This window comes from Chiloscyllium punctatum, chromosome 9, assembly GCF_047496795.1.
Source record: "Chiloscyllium punctatum isolate Juve2018m chromosome 9, sChiPun1.3, whole genome shotgun sequence".
Taxonomy (NCBI): domain Eukaryota; kingdom Metazoa; phylum Chordata; class Chondrichthyes; order Orectolobiformes; family Hemiscylliidae; genus Chiloscyllium; species Chiloscyllium punctatum.
This window is the reverse complement of record NC_092747.1, coordinates 36130361-36149462: the sequence shown is the minus strand read 5'-3', so window position 1 is coordinate 36149462 and position 19102 is coordinate 36130361. Positions and strand designations below refer to the sequence as shown.

General features: G+C 39.6%; 1 protein-coding gene across 2 annotated transcripts in view; it reads left to right on the top strand.

Annotated features, from left to right (window-relative positions):
* The window catches only part of pds5b (PDS5 cohesin associated factor B), a 245239-nt gene that overhangs the window by 195543 nt on the left and 30594 nt on the right, over positions 1-19102 (top strand). Inside the window, exons 25-28 of one of the 2 annotated variants that reach the window (XM_072577231.1) lie at positions 5600-5804; positions 10784-10898; positions 14512-14644; positions 16010-16129. In XM_072577231.1, the coding sequence (XP_072433332.1) occupies positions 5600-5804; positions 10784-10898; positions 14512-14644; positions 16010-16129 (573 nt within the window). Of the gene's footprint in view, positions 1-5599; positions 5805-10783; positions 10899-11832; positions 12000-14511; positions 14645-16009; positions 16130-19102 lie in introns of those variants that run through there. The other variant, XM_072577232.1, reaches the window with a different exon arrangement.

The window sequence follows — 19102 nt, the reverse complement described above, 5'->3', positions numbered from 1 at the left end:
ATCTGCAAATTTACTAACCCACCCCTAAACGTCTTCATCCAAGTCATTTATAAAAACTACAAAGAGAAGAGGCCCAAGTACAGAGCCCTGCGGACCCCACTCAACACTGTCCTCCAGGCAGAATACTTTCCATCTACAATCACACTCTGCATTCTGTCACCCAGCCAATTCTGGATCCAGATAGCCAAATCTCCCTGTATCCCATTCTTTCTGACTTTATGAATGAGCCTACCATAGGGAACCCCATCAAATGCCTTGCTGAAGTCCATATCCACCACATCCACTGCTCGACCGTCGTTGACTTGTCTAAACACCTCAAAGAACTCAATAAGATTTGTGAGGCATGACCTGCCCCTCACAAAGCCACGCTGACTGCCTTTAATTACACTATACTTTGCCAAATACTCATAAATCCTATCCCTCAGAATTCTTTCCAAAACTTTGCTGACCACAGACATAAGACTGACTGGTCTGTAATTGCGAGGAATTTTCCTTCTTGAAAAGAGGAACAACATTCGCCACCTTCAAATCCTCTGGCACAACTTCTGTGGAGAGTGAGGAGGCAAGTATTCTCGCCAGCGGCTTAGCAACCTCCTTTCTCACTTCCCGAAGCAGCCTAGGGTAAATCTGGCCTGGCCCTGGGGACTTATCAATCTTAATGTTTTCCAAAATTTCTAGCACATCAACATCCTCAATCTTGCTCTGGTCAAGACTGCATCCCAGCTCCTCCAAGTTTTCATTTACAACAAGTTCCCTTTCCTTGGTGAAAACCAAAGCAAAAGACTCATTTAGGCTTCCCCTATCTGCTCAGACTCCACGCACAAGTTTCCTCTGCTATCCCTGATCAGCCCTACCTTCTCCCTGATCATTCTCTTATTCCTCACGTACGATTAAAATACCTTTTGGGTTCTCTCAAATCCTTATTGCCAAGCCTTTATCATGCCCCCTCTTGGCTCTCCTCGGTCCATTTCTGAGCTCCTTTCTAGCAAGCCTGTAATCCTCCTAAAGGTGTGCTATTCCTTGCTTCCTCCACCTTACGTAAACTGCCACCTACCTTTTTAACGAGATGTTCCTCTTTTCTCGTCATCCAAGGTTCCTTAATCTAATCCCTTCTTACCCCTCTCAGAGGAACAAATTTGTGCATCACTCGCAACAACTGCTCCTTAAATAGGGCACAGCAGACATGTGGAGACTTTCTGTGGAACAATTGCTCCCAGTCTATACTTCCTAACTCCTGTCTGATAGTGTCATAAATTCCTTTTCCCCAATTAAATATCTTCCCTCAATAACTGCTCCTTTCCCTCTCCAAGGCTATAGTAAATGTGAGGCAATTGTGATTACTTTCACCAAAGTGCTGTCACACCGCGAGACACGACCTCTGTCCTGGCTCGTTGCAGAGCAACAAATCCAAAATGGCCTTGTCGGTCTGTCTACATATTGAGTAAGGAAACCCTCCTGCATACACCTGACAAAAACTGCTCCATCCAAAACATCTGCACTTCGGAGGTTCCAGTCGATATTGGGAAAGTTGAAATCACCCATAACAACAACCCTGCTATTTTTGCATTTTTCCAGAATCTGCTCACCTATGAGATCTTCAATCTCTCTACTGCTATTAACTGGTCTGTAGAAAACCCTCAGTGCGGTGGCTGTTCCCTTGCTGTTCCTAACTTCCACCCATACTGACTCAGTAGACAAATCTTCCTCAACAACGTTCGTTTCTGTAGCTGTGATGCACATTCTGATTAGCAGTGCTACACCCCCTCCTCTTTGTCCACCCTCCCTGTCCTTTTTAAAGGACCCATTCCTGCCCCGGTGAAACCCACATCTCTGTTATGGTCATCGCAGTCCCAAGTACTGATCCATGCTCCAAGTTCGTCACTCTTATTTCGGACACTCCTTGCATTAAAGCAGATACACATTTAACCGATCCCTTTGTTTCATCTCATGAGAAACCTTCCTCATAGATTCAATATATCGTGTCACCATCCTGTCTGTGACTGACCCCCTCTCAGACATGTGGCTCTGATGCCTCCCCCGCCAAACTAGTTTAAACCCTCCCGAATCACACGAGCAAATCTCCAGTTCAGGTGCAACCTGTCCTTCGTGTACAGGTCCCACCTTCCCCAGAAGGTATCCCAATGGTCAAGGTATCTGAAGCCCTCTCCAGCCTCGCAGCCACTGTGTTAAGCTGCATGGGCTTAATGTTCGTCATCTCACTATCTTATGAAAGTTCAGAAGTCTGAAGTGCAAAGAGACTTGAGAGTTCTAGTCCAGTATTCTCTCAGGGTAAACTTGCAGGTTGAATCAGTAGTTAGGAAGGCAAATGCAATGATGGCATTTATTTTGAGAGGACTTGAATGCAAAAGCAGAGATGTACTTCTGAGGTTCCAGAATGCTCTGGTCAGACCATATTTGGAGTATTATGCATAGTTTTGGGCCCCAAATCTCAGGAAGGATTACTGACCCTGAAGTCGGTTCAGAGAAGGTTCAGGACAATGGTCCCAGGAATGAAAATATTAACACATGAGGAAGGTTTGAGGACTCTGGGTTTATGTTTGATGGAGATCAGAAGGATAAGGAGGGAATTTAATTGAAACATACAGAATCCTGTATGGCCTGGACAGAACAAATGTTGGAAAGATGTTTTCATTGGTCAGAGAGACTAGGATCCGTGGGCACAGACTTAGTAAAGTGACGACCCTTTAGAACGGAGATAAGGAAAAACTTCTTCATCTAGAGAGTGGTGAATCTATGGAATTCACTGCTAAGGAAGGCTGTGGAGGCAAGGTCATTGAGTATATTTAAGACAGATTGTTTAGTCAAATGATTGTTATGGGGATCAAAGGTTATGGGGAGAAAGTGGGAGAATGGCATTGAGAAACTTAACCATGATTTGATTGGCAGAGAAGACCCGATGGGCTGAATGGCCTAATTTCTGCTCCTCTGTCTTAGGCTCACACCAATTCCTATTATGAGATGGCTTGCTTTTAGCACAGTCACCCACTCACATGTACTCCTGGGCCTATAACCACATTATGTGGGTTGTTTTCAGTGCATCTCAGTACATTGTCCTTTTTATTATCTGTTATGCAGTGTCTCCCAAACCCCCTGGTCTACTATCCATAATCTCCTTGTTTACCTAACTCTTTTGTGTCTGTCTGTTGCATTAAGTTCATTAACATTTAAAAAAATGAGGGATGATATTATTGTAACACAAGATTTTGAGAGGGCTTGACAGGGTGAATGTTGAGAGAATGTTTCTATTAATGGGGCAAGGAAATGTAGTTACAAAATAAGAGGACCTTGAATTAAAACTAAGGTGTGAAAGAATTCCTTCTGAAGATAGCAAATGTCTGGAATTCTCCACCGCAGAGGCTGGTAGAGGCGATCATTGAAACTATAAAGGGGGGGAGATAGCCTCAACTTGTCAAAAATCTATGAGCAGCTGGCATGAAAGAGCAATTCAGGATTGGGAAAATCAGTAATGAACTTGCAGAATGGTGAGCCAGGCTTGAGGGGCAATATGACCTATTCCTGCTCCTTTTATGTTAAAACCAGTCTGCAAAACAGCTGTTTAGTTTTGGTCTCAATCCTATCCTCTCTTTGACCTTGTTAATACTTAAGCAGCAATTTGGTCGAGCACATCACCTTGAAAGGCAGTGCCATGAAATGCAGGTGATGCTTTTCTTGAGAAATCTTTTGACTCTGAACCCTTTAAAATTGTTAAAATAAGCACATTATACTGGTAACAACACTTGATCTAGTCACAAACTACATATAACATTGCCTCTGGCTTAAAAGTAGCATTAATTTCAATTTCCAAATTAGAATCCGTATGATGGAAACGTAAATCTAGGCTTTGCAGTAAGGCAGCTGCTTCTAGAATCCAAATTAAACTGGAATTGAAGCCTATGGCGTTTTAAATTTCTTTTGTCTTGTTTAAAATACTTTGCGAGTGTTAAGTCTTCAAATTTTTCTGCTCTTCACATGACATTACGTTGTCATGCCTCACTGGGATAATCCACTGGAAATCAAACTCCACAGATTTTATAAAATAACACCAATTTACCTGAATCATTTTTTTAGATCAAGTTGACAGAAAGCATGGATTGAGTTTCCGTACTGAACAAGAATTGTAAATTTTCATAAATAGATTTTAACTATAAACTGTTGATCAGAATTCGAATAAACACAATAAAACATTGGTGTAGAAAAACTGGGAATGCAGTTCAGTGCTCAATGTCCACACGATTTGCTGCAGTAATCCTTTTGAGTTGTCAGGACACCCGTTCGTCAATCTGTCTCTTCAGGTGTTATCACTTCCTTATAGAAAGCACAGTGATTCGTTCACAAGTTATAAAGTCTCTGACATATTAATTAATAAGCAACAGATTGCAGCAACTGGTGAGGGTAAATAAATTGACTTCCTTCAGGCTTTGGATACTCTTTTTTTTACTGCAGAGACAAAGAGAGCGCCACCCTTTGTAGAGGTGTAATGGCTTCTAGCTATCACAGCCACAAACTGGCTCCAAAAGCTGAACAGTTGCTGAGTTATTGGCAAACCAGAGGATACTTGTCATCAGCAACTGGTTACCATTCCAGTCATCTTGTATTTGGCTAACTACAAAACTATATTCCAACAAATGTCTTGGAACATTAGATCTGTTATCACTTCAGCAAAAAAGTTCAAGATTTAATTTTGTTTGACTTTCTACTCTTAATAATCAGCAGAGCATCTTCTAGGTATTAGTTTTGGGTAGCTGAGGAGTCTAAATGAAAGATGCCTAAGTGAAGGATTTTTTTCACTTTTCTCGTCACCTTCATTTTGCCTGAATTGTTGATTCAGTATCTTCGAGGCAGCCTTCGGCTCACCTGAGGGGGTTTTATTTAGATTGAAAAGAGGTTGAATTATATTTATGGAGAGATTTCCTTTTTCAAAGAAGTTTTTCATAAGAGTTTTTCTTTTTATTGTGTAATGTGCACTAACTGATCGGGATAAATTCTGAAGTGCTCTAATTAATAGAGTAACCCTGTCATTAGAGATAGATTGTGTTATATACGTGCCATTATGGTGTACAAACAGTTGAAATTGGTCACATCACTGCAAGGGGCTGCCATAAGGTGGTGGCACTAGACTAGCAACCTAGAGATCCTGTGTTAAAATTGAGTAATGACAAGTTATGAAATTTATTGAATCTGATAATTTGTGAAAATCAGCCATGAAAACTTGCAGATTATCAAAAACTTTCAAATTATCATAAGTCCCACCTGGTTCACTGATGTCCAGCAGTGCATAATTCTACTGTCCCTCCCCATTGCCCCTAATGCCCTCAGTGTCTTTCAAGTGTGACCACGTCCCAAGAATAAATTGATTTCAAATTGCTTCACTGCATAATGTGTACGTTTGAAAATTTGTTCCATAAAGGTAAAATCTTAAAACATTGCTCTTCTAATTGTTAACTATTGTATGCGTGGGGAGGCAGTTGTGCATCAATGATGAATGTAAAATCGTGTATGCTGTGATACAAGTTTAACTATTTTTTTTTATCTTAGCGATTTTCTTTTACCAATATCAATGCAATTGTTCATTTTACAGGATGAATGTTATCAAGTGAGGCAGATATTTGCACAGAAGCTCAACAAAGGACTTGCGAAACTACGACTACCACTAGAGTACATGGCAATTTTCTCACTCTGTGCAAAGGACCCAGCAAAAGAAAGGAGAGCACATGCCAGACAATGTCTGGTGAAAAATATCAATATTCGGAGGGAGTATTTAAAGCAACATGCAGCAGTAAGTGGTAGGTATTAACATATCTCAGACAAGAAAATTGCCTGTTGTGGTTCAAGGAGTTGTAGTATTTTCATACAACACATTCCTTCAGGAAAATAGGAGTATCTTTTTTTTCTTGAAATATAAACGGGTAGTTATGTTTTAAAACCAGTATATTCAGACATTTCACTGTGGAAAATGTTCCTCCTTGAAGATCTTGGTTGTAATCAAAGTGTGTAGGAGGGAACAAAAATGGCTTTAAAAAGTGGATGTAGCTAATCAAGATACTTCAGAATATTCACTATAGAGTCATAGAGATGTACAGCATGGAAACAGACCCTTTGGTCCAACCCATCCGTGCCGACCAGATATCCCAACCCTATCTCGTCCCACCTGCCGGCACCCGGCCCATATCCCTCCAAACCCTTCCTATTCATATACCTATCCAAATGCCTCTTAGATATTGTAATTGTACCAGCCTCCACCACTTCCTCTGGCATCTCATTCCATACATATACCACCCTGGTGTGTGGAAAAAGTTGCCCCTTAGGTCTCTTTTATATCTTTTCCCTTTCACCCTAGTAATCCAGGGTTCAAGGCAATTGTACTAGTAATCCTGGGACATTGGTGTTCAATTAAATAATCTGGAATATAAAGCTTGTCACTGATAATCATGACAATGAAACAATTAATTGTTGTAAAATCCCATCTGGCTCAACTAAATGTTTTTTTAGGGGAAACAAGTCAACCATTCTTACTTTGTCTGGCCTATAGATGACTCCAGGGTCAAAAAGTGTGGCGCTGGAAAAGCACAGCAGTTCAGACAGCATCCGAGGAGCAGAAGAGTCGATGTTTCGGGCATAAACCTATGTCCACTAGTTCTGGACTCCTCGACCCCAGGGAGAAGACGTTGCCTGTTTCTCGGATCCATGCCCCTCATAATTTTGTAAACCTTTTTATAAGGTCACCCCTCAGCCTCCAATGCTCCAGGGAAAACAGCCCCAGCCTGTTCAGCCTCTCCCTATAGCTCAAATCCTCCAACCCTGGCAACATCCTTGTAAATCTTTTCTGAACCCTTTCAAGTTTCACACCATCTTTCCAATAGGAAGGAGACCAAAATTGCACGCAATATTCCAAGTGGCCTAACAAATGTCTTGTACAGCTGCAACATGACCTCCCAATTCCTGTACTCAGTACTCTGACCAATAAAGGAAAGCATACCAGACACCCTCTTCACTGTCCTATCTACTTAGATAATTGTAAGAAAATTCCAATTTTGGATATTTCCATAATTGTATGGTGTCTTCAGCTGCACTGCTCAGTGTACATGGTACATAGCATTTAATAAGCTTTACTTGATGACTGAAGTTGTGGTTGATCAGATTTTTAACAGTGACGCTATTGTGTACTATTTTGGCCATTTCTGCCTCTTTTCCCCTTTTGGGATAGGATGTGCTGGAATATACTCCAGATGATTTTGTTGTGGGGGTTGCAGTTGATGCATCGACAACTGCTAGTTTTGATTAGATTAGATTACAGTGTGGAAACAGGCCCTTCGGCCCAACAAGTCCACACCGACCTGCTGAAGCGCAACCCACCCATACCCCTACATTTACCCCTTGCCTAACAGTACGGACAATTTAGCATGGCCTTTCGACTGTGGGAGGAAACCGGAGCACCCGGAGGAAACCCCGCAGACATGGGGAGAACGTGCAAACTCCACACAGTCAGTCGCCTGAGGTGGGAATTGAACCCGGGTCTCTGGCGCTGTGAGGCAGCAGTGCTAACCACTGTGCCACCGTGCCGCGCACTAGTGTGGGCTTAAAAATCGGGAGCAGATTTTAAACAACTTCTCCTCATTCAATACCTGAAGAGCAATTTTTTCAGACTGCACTGTTTTCAAAATACCTTGATTGGCATGAGCTGGGTATGGTTTCAGCAGGTAATATAGTCCAAGAAAACCAATTGTTTAGATTTGATCTTTGGTCTTGGGAATAGGCCATTCGGACTGTCAAGCTAGTTCTGCAATTTAATATGATGATAACTGACCAAATACCCCTCATGCCTTTTTGCCCACTGTATAGTCATGACCTTTTATGCAATTTGTAGTCAGAAATATATCAATCTCCACTTTAAACGCACTCAAAGACTGAGTATCCACAGCACTGAGGGAGAGAATTCCAAAGACTTTTTAAGTTGTGTCCTCTAGTGCTAGACTCCACAACTAGGGTGATATATTGCCTGCATTAACAAATTTTTTAAGTATTTTGTAGATTTCATTAAGCATCTTTCATTCTTTTGAAATGCCTAAAAAATACTTGCCCAGTTTGCCCAATCTCTCTCAATACTACAGTCCTGCCATTTTGGGGGAAAAAAGTCAAATGTGTTGCTGGAAAAGCACAGCAGGTCAGGCAGCATTTGAGGAGCAGGAGAATCGCCGTTTCAGGCCAGAGCCCTTCATCTTCCCTGATGAAGGGCTCTGGCCCGAAACGTCGATTCTCTTGCTCCTCAGATGCTGCCTGACCTGCTGTGCTTTTCCAGCAACACACCCTCGACTCTGATCTCCAGCATCTGCAGACCTCACTTTCTCCATTCTGGGGAAAAAAGTCTGATGATCCTTTGTATTCCCTTTATGGTAGTAATATTCTCCTGAGGAGAAAAAAAATAAAAACTGCCTACAGTACTCCCAGGTGTGGTCTTACCAGGATCCTATAGAATTGAAGTAAGGCTTCACTACTCTACTGAAATCCTCTCAGAATAAAGGCTGTCATTCTCAATTGTATGATGCACCCGCATGTTTGCCTTCATTGACTTGCCTGTGCATCTACATTTTTTTCGTAAATCTTGCCATTTAAGAAATACTTTGCACATCTGATCCTCATGCCAAAGTGAAAGACATAACAACATTTTTTTCAAATTATATGCTGTATGCCATACTTAAACTGCTCACTAGGCCTGTCCGAATCCTCCTGAAGCTGCTTTACGTCTTCTCCCAAACACACATTTTTGACTGTTATCTACAAACTTGGAAATATTATATTGAGCCCCATATCCAAATCATTGATATACACTCTGACTGGGGCCCAAATACTGATCTTTATGGTCCCTCACTATTCAGTCTACCAACATGAGAATTACTCCTTTGTTCCTTTTGGGATTTTTTTCGGTCTCCTGAAAATCCAGTTATATGATGTCTATTGATGCGTTTTACTAACTTTGTTTGTAACAACCTATGAAATGCTCACAATAAGTATGTTTAGAAACAACTTCCATTCACAAATGCAGCAGCATCCAATTGGGAATGTTAGCCTTTATTAACCAACTGTTCATTTGTCGCATCCTTTATAATAGATTCTGGCATTTTCCCTACTTGTGTTGTAAGGCAAACTGGCCTGTGGTTCCCTGTTTTATCTTTGGTTCTCCTCGTAAATAGTATGGTGACACTTGCTAGCTTCCAGTCTGTAGGAATTATTCCAGAATCTATTGAATTTTGAAAAATGATCAATCATCGCTTATCTGCGGAGTGCTGTCTCCTGTCAGTCTGGGCATAAAGATGAAGTATGGATGTACCAATTTGCACTGTATTGGGTAATGTGTTCGACCTGGCCACATTGGTTGTAAGCTGTTCTGAGATTAATTCAAATATTGTAATTTAGTTTGAGAGTTGAGACTGTGTGCATGCTGCTTCACTAATAGATTAACTTTATCATCTAATAAGCACTTCTTCCAGGCAGTATTGATTGCATCAGTACATTTGTGAGCACACAGAGCGAGTTAGAAAATTTTCCTCTCTATGGTCTTTCACCTGCTTGAAAATATTACACATGAGTCAGTTGATATGGGAGATCATATAAAATTGAATGGAGTTCCCAATGTTGAACAGATCATCAAGATAACATATAAAATTAAGAATGGTCAATGGAAAAAGCAGATCTGTCCCTCTCTCCCTCTTTTCCTTCCTCCTACTGTTTTTTTTTCTAAGCAGCTAACTTGCACCCTTGCTTTTCCTTCGGATGCTGATGTGCAAAATGCATTATTTGAAATCTTCATAGTTGTCACCTTGCTTAATACTACATAATAATCTATTCATTTTAGTACAAGCTTTAGCATTTTTTATTAGCTTTATAAATTATAATTTTTTTGTATTATTTTAAAGAAATTTTGTGGCTTTGCACGAAAGTTGAGTTAAAATTTTAATGATAAAACTGTAAAACTGGAGTCTATGTGGTCTGTATGTTAGCAGCAAGTAATGACAAAGTTGAGGCGATTGCCTTGAAGAGTAAGCAAAAAAGTAAATTACATCTGAGATGAGAAAGAAATGTTGTCAGGTAGCACAGAAATAGACAGTCCATGCTGGACATAATCCCAAACTAAGCTAATCTCACTTGCCTGGACCTGGCCCACATCCTTCCAAATGTTTCCTATTCATGTACTTGTCCAAATGTCTTTTAAACTTTGTATTTGTGCCCTCATGCATCCTTTCCTCGGGAAGTTCTGTGTAACAAAAATTTGCCCCTCGTATCTTTTTTAAAGTATCTCTCTCTGCTGACCTTAAAAATGTGCCCCAGAGCCTTGAAATCCCCCATCCTTGGGAAAATATGCCTGCTATTAACCCTATCTATATCTCTCATAACCTTTGTAAACTTCTATAAGGTCACCTCTTAATTGCTTATGCTCCAGTGAGAAAAATCCCAGCCCATTCAGCCTTTCTTGAGAACTCAAACCTTCCCTACTGAGCAACTTTCTGGTAAATCTCTTCTGAACGCCCTCCAGCTACTCTGGAATATATTGAATTTAAGTTTGGACTGTCTGTAAAAGATGCTGACCACTGACATTTCCTGCAACCAGTCCATTACTCACCTAAGGAGAAAATATTTTAACTAAGTGAGTAAAGTCAGAACTTATGACACTTAGACTTGCTGTAGTAGTTGAGTGATTTCTCTTTTTCCCTGAATATTTTATTTCAAAACTAATACCCAATATTTTTTTCTTAATGTGTGACTGCAGAAAAACTGTTATCTTTGCTACCTGAGTATGTTGTTCCATACACTATTCACCTCCTTGCGCATGATCCAGATTATGTAAAGGTGCAGGATATTGAGCAGCTGAAAGATATTAAAGAGTAAGTGTGCTATTTATCTATACTGTTACATTGCAGTGTGAACAAAATAATTCGTAATTGTTGGTTTACAAACCAATATCTGTGTGCTTATTCTGTATATGTTATCCTAAAGTTGGTTAGCTCTATTGGCTGGACAGCTGGTTTGCAAAGCAAAGTGATACCAATAGCATGGGTTCAATCCCTGCACCAGCTGAGGTTTCTATTAAGGATTATCCTTTTTATCTTCTGTCCTCCCCTGAGTGTGGAAACCCTCCGGCTAAATTGCCACCAGTTATCTCTGAGAGCAGCCCCATAGTCTGGTAGACTATGACTACTTAGCATTTTATTTATAATCCTCTTAATATTTATTCTTATTTCCCAAATTACTGTGCATCCATTTCTCTGTTTTCTTCAGTTAGTTAATGTGATGGTTAATCACTGAAACCTATCCACACAAACGACAGATATTTTTTAAACAACAATGAAAGTTTGTTAAAAGCAAAATACCACTGATGCTGGAAATCTGAAATAAAAACAAAGTAATGGAAAAGCTCAGCAGGTCTGGCAACATCTGTTGAAAGGGAAACAGAATTAACAATTTGAGTCCGATATGACTCTTCAAAATTAAGAGAGTTTGGAAAAGGTGGTGGTTATATTTTTGACGTATGGGAGGGAGGAGTGAGTAGAACAAATTTGAGAACAAAAGGGAAAGAGGTTGTGAAAGGTGGCGAAGAATTGATAGAAATGTAAAATGGGTACACATGAAGGTGTAAGAGAAAATGGTCTAACCCATGAACAACCTCTTTGTCTTTTGGTCTAGGCATCCTTCTAATCTGGTCTACTCAGTCCTTCCCCTCCATCAACAGCATTAAAAAGCAACTTTTTCCAACTCGTTTTGGTTCTGAAGAAGTTGTACTGGACTCGAAACTTTTTAACTCTGTTTCTCTCTCCACAGATGCTGACAGAAGTGTATTACCCTCCTCTGTGAACTGCAGCTAGGAGAGAAATTGAAAACCACTTCGGTGTCTTCTAAAATAATTTTTTTTCAATAAGTTGTACAATTCTACGTTCATCTGAACTGGAAATGAAGCTAATAGCTTGAAATGTTTAGCATACGATAAATCCAAATTATGAACAGCTTTCCATTACCAGTACAGGAGTTGATCAATGTTGGATTTAGGCTACTGTTCTGGAAGAACTCCACATTATCAAAAATGTGTGTGTGTGTGTATATAAATTATGCATCTTTCATCACAAAATTGAAATGCACTTCTATTTCGAAATGATTCTTGATTGACAAGGAAATCAAAAGATATAGGTAAAGTTGCCATAATCCTACCAGACCATAGTCTGCACTCTGTAAGGGAGATGACTGATGGTGGTCGAACCTGAGGATCGTCATGCCTCAGGTGAAGGGAGAGATTGAGAAAGAAGGTCCTTCATGATACCTTCAACTAATGTGGGAATTGAACCCACAGTGTTGACTTTCCTCTGTGTTGCAGGAAAGTGGAATTGATGTCACATTCATTTCCTTTGGTCTTGTCAAACAGCAAAGCAGGGGGACTGAATGGCCTACTATCTGCTCCTAATTTGTATGTTCCTGTCATGATTGCAACAGGATTGCAATAACTAATTAATTTATATTTCTTCAGTGTTTCATAACCAGTTAGTTAGTTTGAAGTATAATAACACCATAAGATGTAAGAACAGAATTAGGTTATTTGCTCATTGCGTCTGTTCTGCCATTGTGAAACAGTAGCTGATCTGATAATCCTCCACTCCTGTCTTTTGCTATGATCCATGATTTTCCTTACTGATTTAAAATCTGTGTATCTCGGCTTTGAATTTAACAAACAGCAAGCCTTGACAGTCCTCTAAGAATTCCTACACTCTGCAAGAAGAAATTACTTCTATCTGTCTGAAACATGCAACCTCTTATTTTGAGATGATTCCCTCTGGTCCTAGATTCTCCCACAGGGGAAAACAACTTTTCAGCATGTATCCTGTCAAGTCTTGTGTGTTTGAAATATGACTTTTTTTTTGGTTTTTATAAATTGCAACTAGTACAAGCCTATACCATTCAACTGCTTCTGGTATCAGGCAGGCAACACAATCTTCAGGACTTTTGCTCACGGCTGCATGGCACAGTATCCATCCCCCTAATTATGCCATTCCACCGCTACTATATTGCTATTTCCATTACTGAGGAAATAGTGTGGTGTGCTGTCTGCAGTTCACACTCCAGCTCCTCACCTTGGATCTAAAGTTCCTCAAGCTGCAAACCTTTATCACCGATGTATTTGCTGTGGGTCACATTGGTGTCCAGCAGTTTCCTCATGTTGCAACAACACATCACCTGTCCTGTCATCATTGTCATATTTGATTTAATTTATCAGTTATGTAGTTGGTATTCCCCGCTCTTTACATTTCACTGTAATAATATTTCGCTTTTAGCTCAACATGGCTCTATTCATGGCAGTGAAAATTGCTGGAATTAAAGCAGACTCTTTGGAAACAAATCAGAGTTGACATTGTGAATGATGACAAGTCAGAATTAATTTTCACCTTAACAATAGGATATTGCTTTTAGCCATGTCCCTCAAAGAAGGAGTTTTAGTTGAAATAAGTGAGCTCTCATTCTTAAGACTTATTTTTCATGATGCCCTTTTAGAATTTGGCAAATGCTAAAGGTTCAGCACATTTTTTACACTTAATTGACAGAACGTGGTTGACCTTTTAAAATGTGACAAAAGTAAAAATAATTTCCTTATCTCTTTAGGACAATATAGTCATGTATTGGTTAACTAATTTTAATATGCAACTCCTTTATTTAAAAAATGTATTTGAGTCCTGGATAATTGAATTCTTGTGGATCTGATTCTGATTTGGATGTTGAGATTGAGTTCACACTTGTAAAGCACAGGACCTACATATATTCTTAAATCCATAATGTAACCTAGAATAGGAATAACCGCTACTGAACCCTCAGATTAAAAGAAGTCCCTATTGAATTTTTTTATTTGTAGTGGGCAGAATATTGCTTCTATTTTTTTCTATTATTTGGGACTGCATCTGAAAAGATGCAATGATAATTCAAGCCAATACGAGGAAAGAAAGAGTTCATGTTAACATAAACTTAACACATTTCTCAAATGTCCCACAATGCTTCATATCCAGTTAATTAACTATTTGCATATAAATAGTTGTCAGTTGATTTGTCATAACTGTTGTGAGGTGGTTTTCCTTTGAAGGATTTTATTCTTTTGAGGTGGGAGGAAGTTGACTAAATAGATGAGAGCTGCAATTTTCAAGCTGCCAATAATATTTCACTTGAGGGCCATTGCATGGGAATGTTTTGAAAGCTGAACAGTGATTCACATGACCACCAAATAGATTTCCTACTGGCTTGAAAGAATAGGTCACTTTATTGGTTATGAAGACTTTTTTTTTGTTTTGAAAGTTTTAAAATAAATGGAAGTTTTCAGTTGCTGTTTTATTACTTGCTTCCACTTCAATCCAGAAATGAGTATGTGAGTTTTAGTCTTGTTAAAATTGGAAATTGTTCATCTTATTTCAGAAATTAGATTTTTAAGTAATATCTTAATTTCTCACTATCTGTCTTGATTTTTGATAGATGTTTATGGTTTATGCTTGAAATACTGATGGTTAAGAATGAAAACAACAGCCATGCTTTTATCAGAAAAATGGTGGAAAACATAAAACAAACAAAAGATGTTCAGGGCCCAGATGACCCAAAGATGAATGAGGTTAGTCTTTTTTTATTTTGCAAATAATTTGAATAATTCAGATATAGCATTTGAGATTTTCTAGATAGTAGTGTGTTATTTGACCGTGATAACATATACGGAGGGGTCCGTTCAGCTCTGTTGGCTGGACATTTGGTCTGAGATGCAGCATGACCAGCTAAGGTTACCTTGAAGGATTCCCTTTCCAACTTCTCCCCTCTTCCTGAGGTTTTAGACTCTCACGTTAAATGACCACCAGTTGGTTCTTTCTAATGAGAACCTCCTGTGCTCAAGTCAGAGAATGGCAACTTGAAATATATGCAAGCATGAACACATTGAAACAATCTTAGACATTTTTAGCACAGAAGAAAGCAATTTATTCCTGTGTGTGTGCTAGGTGAAAAGTAGTTATCCAGACTTCCCACTGTGCAACTCGAAGGATACAAGACCACATGTGATGAATGTGTTTCACTGTACCACCCTCTAAGGCAGTAAGCTACAGACATCCACCAGTGAATATATTCCTCATCAACTCATCTTTTAATCTTTCTACCAATTATTTTATGTCTATACCCGGTAGTGACCCCTTTAAGGAAAATGGCTCATCATCATCCGATGAGTCCCCTGTAAATTTTGTACTCCTGAGTCATTGTTGAAGTGTCACTATAAGTTCCCAGCTGATAGAAATATTGGATAAGTCATTTTCCATAATGGAACATACACTTAAATGCATATCATGAAGCTCAATACTACTGCCAGTGAACTTTTCTAACGAAAGAACTTAGCTCATTGCAGAAAAGAAAACCTTGAACTATATTATAAGAACTATTGGAAGAATATCATTACCAATATCAAAGTGAAAGATCCATCCCTTCTTACTCAGCAATACCCTTAACAGTTACTCAAACCACCTTAAAGTGTTGCCCATATCTCCAAGCTAAGCTTCCTGCTGAAGTTTCATAGCTGAATTTGTTTGCTATTGCCGAATGTACGCATGTTCCGTAGATGCTATTTTCTTTAGTTAATGTTTATCCCTGAAACCCTTAAAGAAAACTGCTAATGTAACTCACAGCTCACTTTTGATCTGTGAACTCACATTTTTAGCTTGTTAAGAGATTTGCTGTTCAGATAGCTCCAGAAGAAGGAGGTTGACTTCTACGGCAATCAGACGCTATTTTCGTGCCCCCCACCACCACCTCGCTTGCTTGCTCTCTGTGACTACTTTGGTCAATATCTACTATCAGTAACCATTTAACAATACTATCCAGAAATATTATTTATGTTCAGATAAATATCCAGATAACATCCAATTGGTAACTTAAATGTAATTCTTATTGACTTTGAACATAATTAATCTGCAAAGCTTACATCTGTGTTTCTTTTTAGAAGTTGTACACTGTTTGTGATGTTGCGATGAACATTATCATCTCTAAAAGTACTACATACAGCCTGGAGTCTCCAAAAGACCCAGTCCTACCTGCTAAATATTTCACTCATCCTGATAAGGTGTGTACACTTGATGAATTTTAGTAAGTGTCACTTAATTATCTAAAAAAGGTTCTCTGCTCATCGATAACTAAATATACATATCTTAATTGCATTTTAACATGAACAAATGAATACATATTAGGTGTTCAGTTACATGTGTATCAGATTGCAATAATTTTCCAGTTTAATGCATTAATCCGAAAAGGGTCGTGTGAAGGAAATATCATATTGCATTACATCATGCTTGCACAGACATATTTCCAAAGTCATTCTCCAAAAGGTTTTTGTGCATGTGGAGCTTTGGGCGATGGTTCAGGTGGAGGGCCTTGGCTGACCAACTCTATGCTTGGTCATAGAATCATAGAGCTGAATGGCATGGAAATAGACCCTTCGGTCCAACTCGTCCATGCCAGCCACATATCCTAAATTAATCTAATCCCATTTGCCACTATTTGGCCCATATCCCTCTAATCTCTTCCTATTCATATGCCTATTCGGATGCCTTTTAATTATTGTAATTGTACCAGTCTCCACTACTTCCTCTGGCAGCTCATTCCATACACACACACCACCCACTATGTGAAAAGATTGCTCACTTTTAAATCTTTCCCCTCTCATTTTAAACCTATGCCGTATAGTTTTGGACTCGCCCACTCTGGGGGAAAGACCTTGGCTATTCACCACTCATGATTTTATAAATCTCTAAAGGGTCAAAACTCAGCCTGTGACACTCCAGGGAAAATAGTCCCCACCTCCTCAGCTTCTCCTACCGAGGAGACAGTGGCCTAGTGATATTATCACTAGACTGTTAATCAAGAGGTCCAGTCAGGTCCTGGGGATCGAGGTTTGAATCCCATCACAGCAGATGGTGTAATTTGAACTCGGAACAATCTGAAAGTAAGAGGCTAATGATGACCGTGAATCCATTGTCGATTGTAGGAAAAACCCATCTGCTTCACTAATGTCCTTCAGGGAAGGAATCTGCCATCCTTACCTGGTCTGGCCTACATGTTACTCCAGACACACAGCAATATGGTTGATTCTTAACTGTCCTCTTGACAATTAGGAATGGGCAATAATTGCTGGCTTGGCCAGCAATGCCTTCATTCCATGAATAAGTAATAATAAAAAAATGTCCAAACACTCCAACCCTGGCAACATCTTTGTAAATCTTTTCTGAACCCTTTCAAGTTTCACAACATCCTAGAGCAGAGAGACTAGAATTTCACACAGTATTCCAAAAGTGGCCTAACCAATGTCCTGCACAGCCACAACATGACCTCCCAACTCCTATACTTAATGCCCTGACCAATTAAGGCAAGCATACCAAATGTAGCCTTCACTGTTCTGTCTATCTGCGACTGCAGTTTCAATGAACTATGAAACTGCACTCTAAGGTCTCTTCGTTCAGTAACACTCTTCAGGACCTCACCAGTAAGTGTACACGTCCTGTCCTGATTTGCCTTTCCAAAATGCAGCAGCTCACATTTGTTTAACTTTTGTCTGCCACTTCATGGCCCATCGGCCCAATTTTGGTGTTATCTGCAAAATTATTAACGCAATATCATATGTTCACATCCAGATCATTTATCTTAATCACAAAACAGGAGACCCAGCACTGATCCTTGTGACCTCCAGTTTGAAAAGCAACCACCCTGCTATCATATAGTCATCTGTTTCCTTTACTCTTCCTCCTCTAATCTGTCTTCTATTTCAGTTCTTGCTTGTTGTATTACTGGAATGTATTTTGGCCTTACATGCAAGTTAAACTTTCAGCTTGAACAATACCTGGGCCTCTTGCCTATATCCTGACCCTGTCTGCTGTTTGTTTTCATCAATGAGAATGGATCTTCATATCAATTTGACTTAGCAGGAAAGTGCAGAAACTTCTAAGTCTAAGGTTTACGCTTTACGGCTGAGGTTCTGCACTTTTATTTTAAAATTTTAGTAAATACTTAGTATAGCCTAAAGCTCCTATCCCATTGCTGCTATATGACCTTCTGAGTTTGAGTATCTTACTTTAACATAATAATGATCTAACTTTACCCTGGGGTTTAGATTATTACCTCGTCCCTTCCAATTAAGTTTTTTAAATATTTATTCAGAGGATGTGGGTGTTAACATTTATTGCCCATATCCAATTATCCTTGAGACGGTGATGGTGAGCTGCAGTTTTAAACCGTTGTAATCTTTGGAAGCAAGGACACAGACACTGTTGTTAGGATGGGAATTTCAAGATTGTGAACCAGTAGCATTAAGTAATGACAATATAGTTCCAAGTTAGGATGTTGTATGACTTTAAGGGAAGCTCGCATGCAGTGATGTTCCCATGCATCTGTTGTTCTTGTCCTTCTAGACCATAGAGGTCATGTGTTTGGAAAGGGCTGTCACAGGAGCTTTGGTGAGTTGCTCCAATGTATCTGGAAGATGGTACTCACTGCTGCCAATGTGCATGAGTGTGAAGGTTGCGGATGTAGTGCCAGTTAAGCACGTTGCTTTGTCTGAGATAACGTCAAGCTTCTTGAAGTACTTTTGGAATTCCATCTATCCACCGAAGTGGAGAGCATTCCATCACATGTTTGTGCTTTGTAGATTTTCAACAAGCACAGGGACACCATGAGGTGAGTTACCTCACTGTAGAAGTCTTGGCTTTTGAACCATAGTGTGCATATGACTGGTTGAGTTTGTTTTAATGGTAACTTCGTGATTTTGATGTGGTGGATTGAACCAATGATAATGTTAATGAATGCCGAGGAAAGATGGTGAGACTCGTTTTGGAGATTGGCATGGCCTTGCACTTGTATAATGTGCATGTCACTTAGCACTGGTCAGCCCAGATCTGGATGATGTCCAGTTCTTGCTGCAGTGAACAGGGACTTGTCAGTGTTGGAGTGTTAATGCTTGGCCCAAAACATGATGCAACCATCAGTTCTGAGTTGTAATGGTTGGAAGACCATTGATGGAGTGGCTGGACCTAGGAACTCCTGCTGG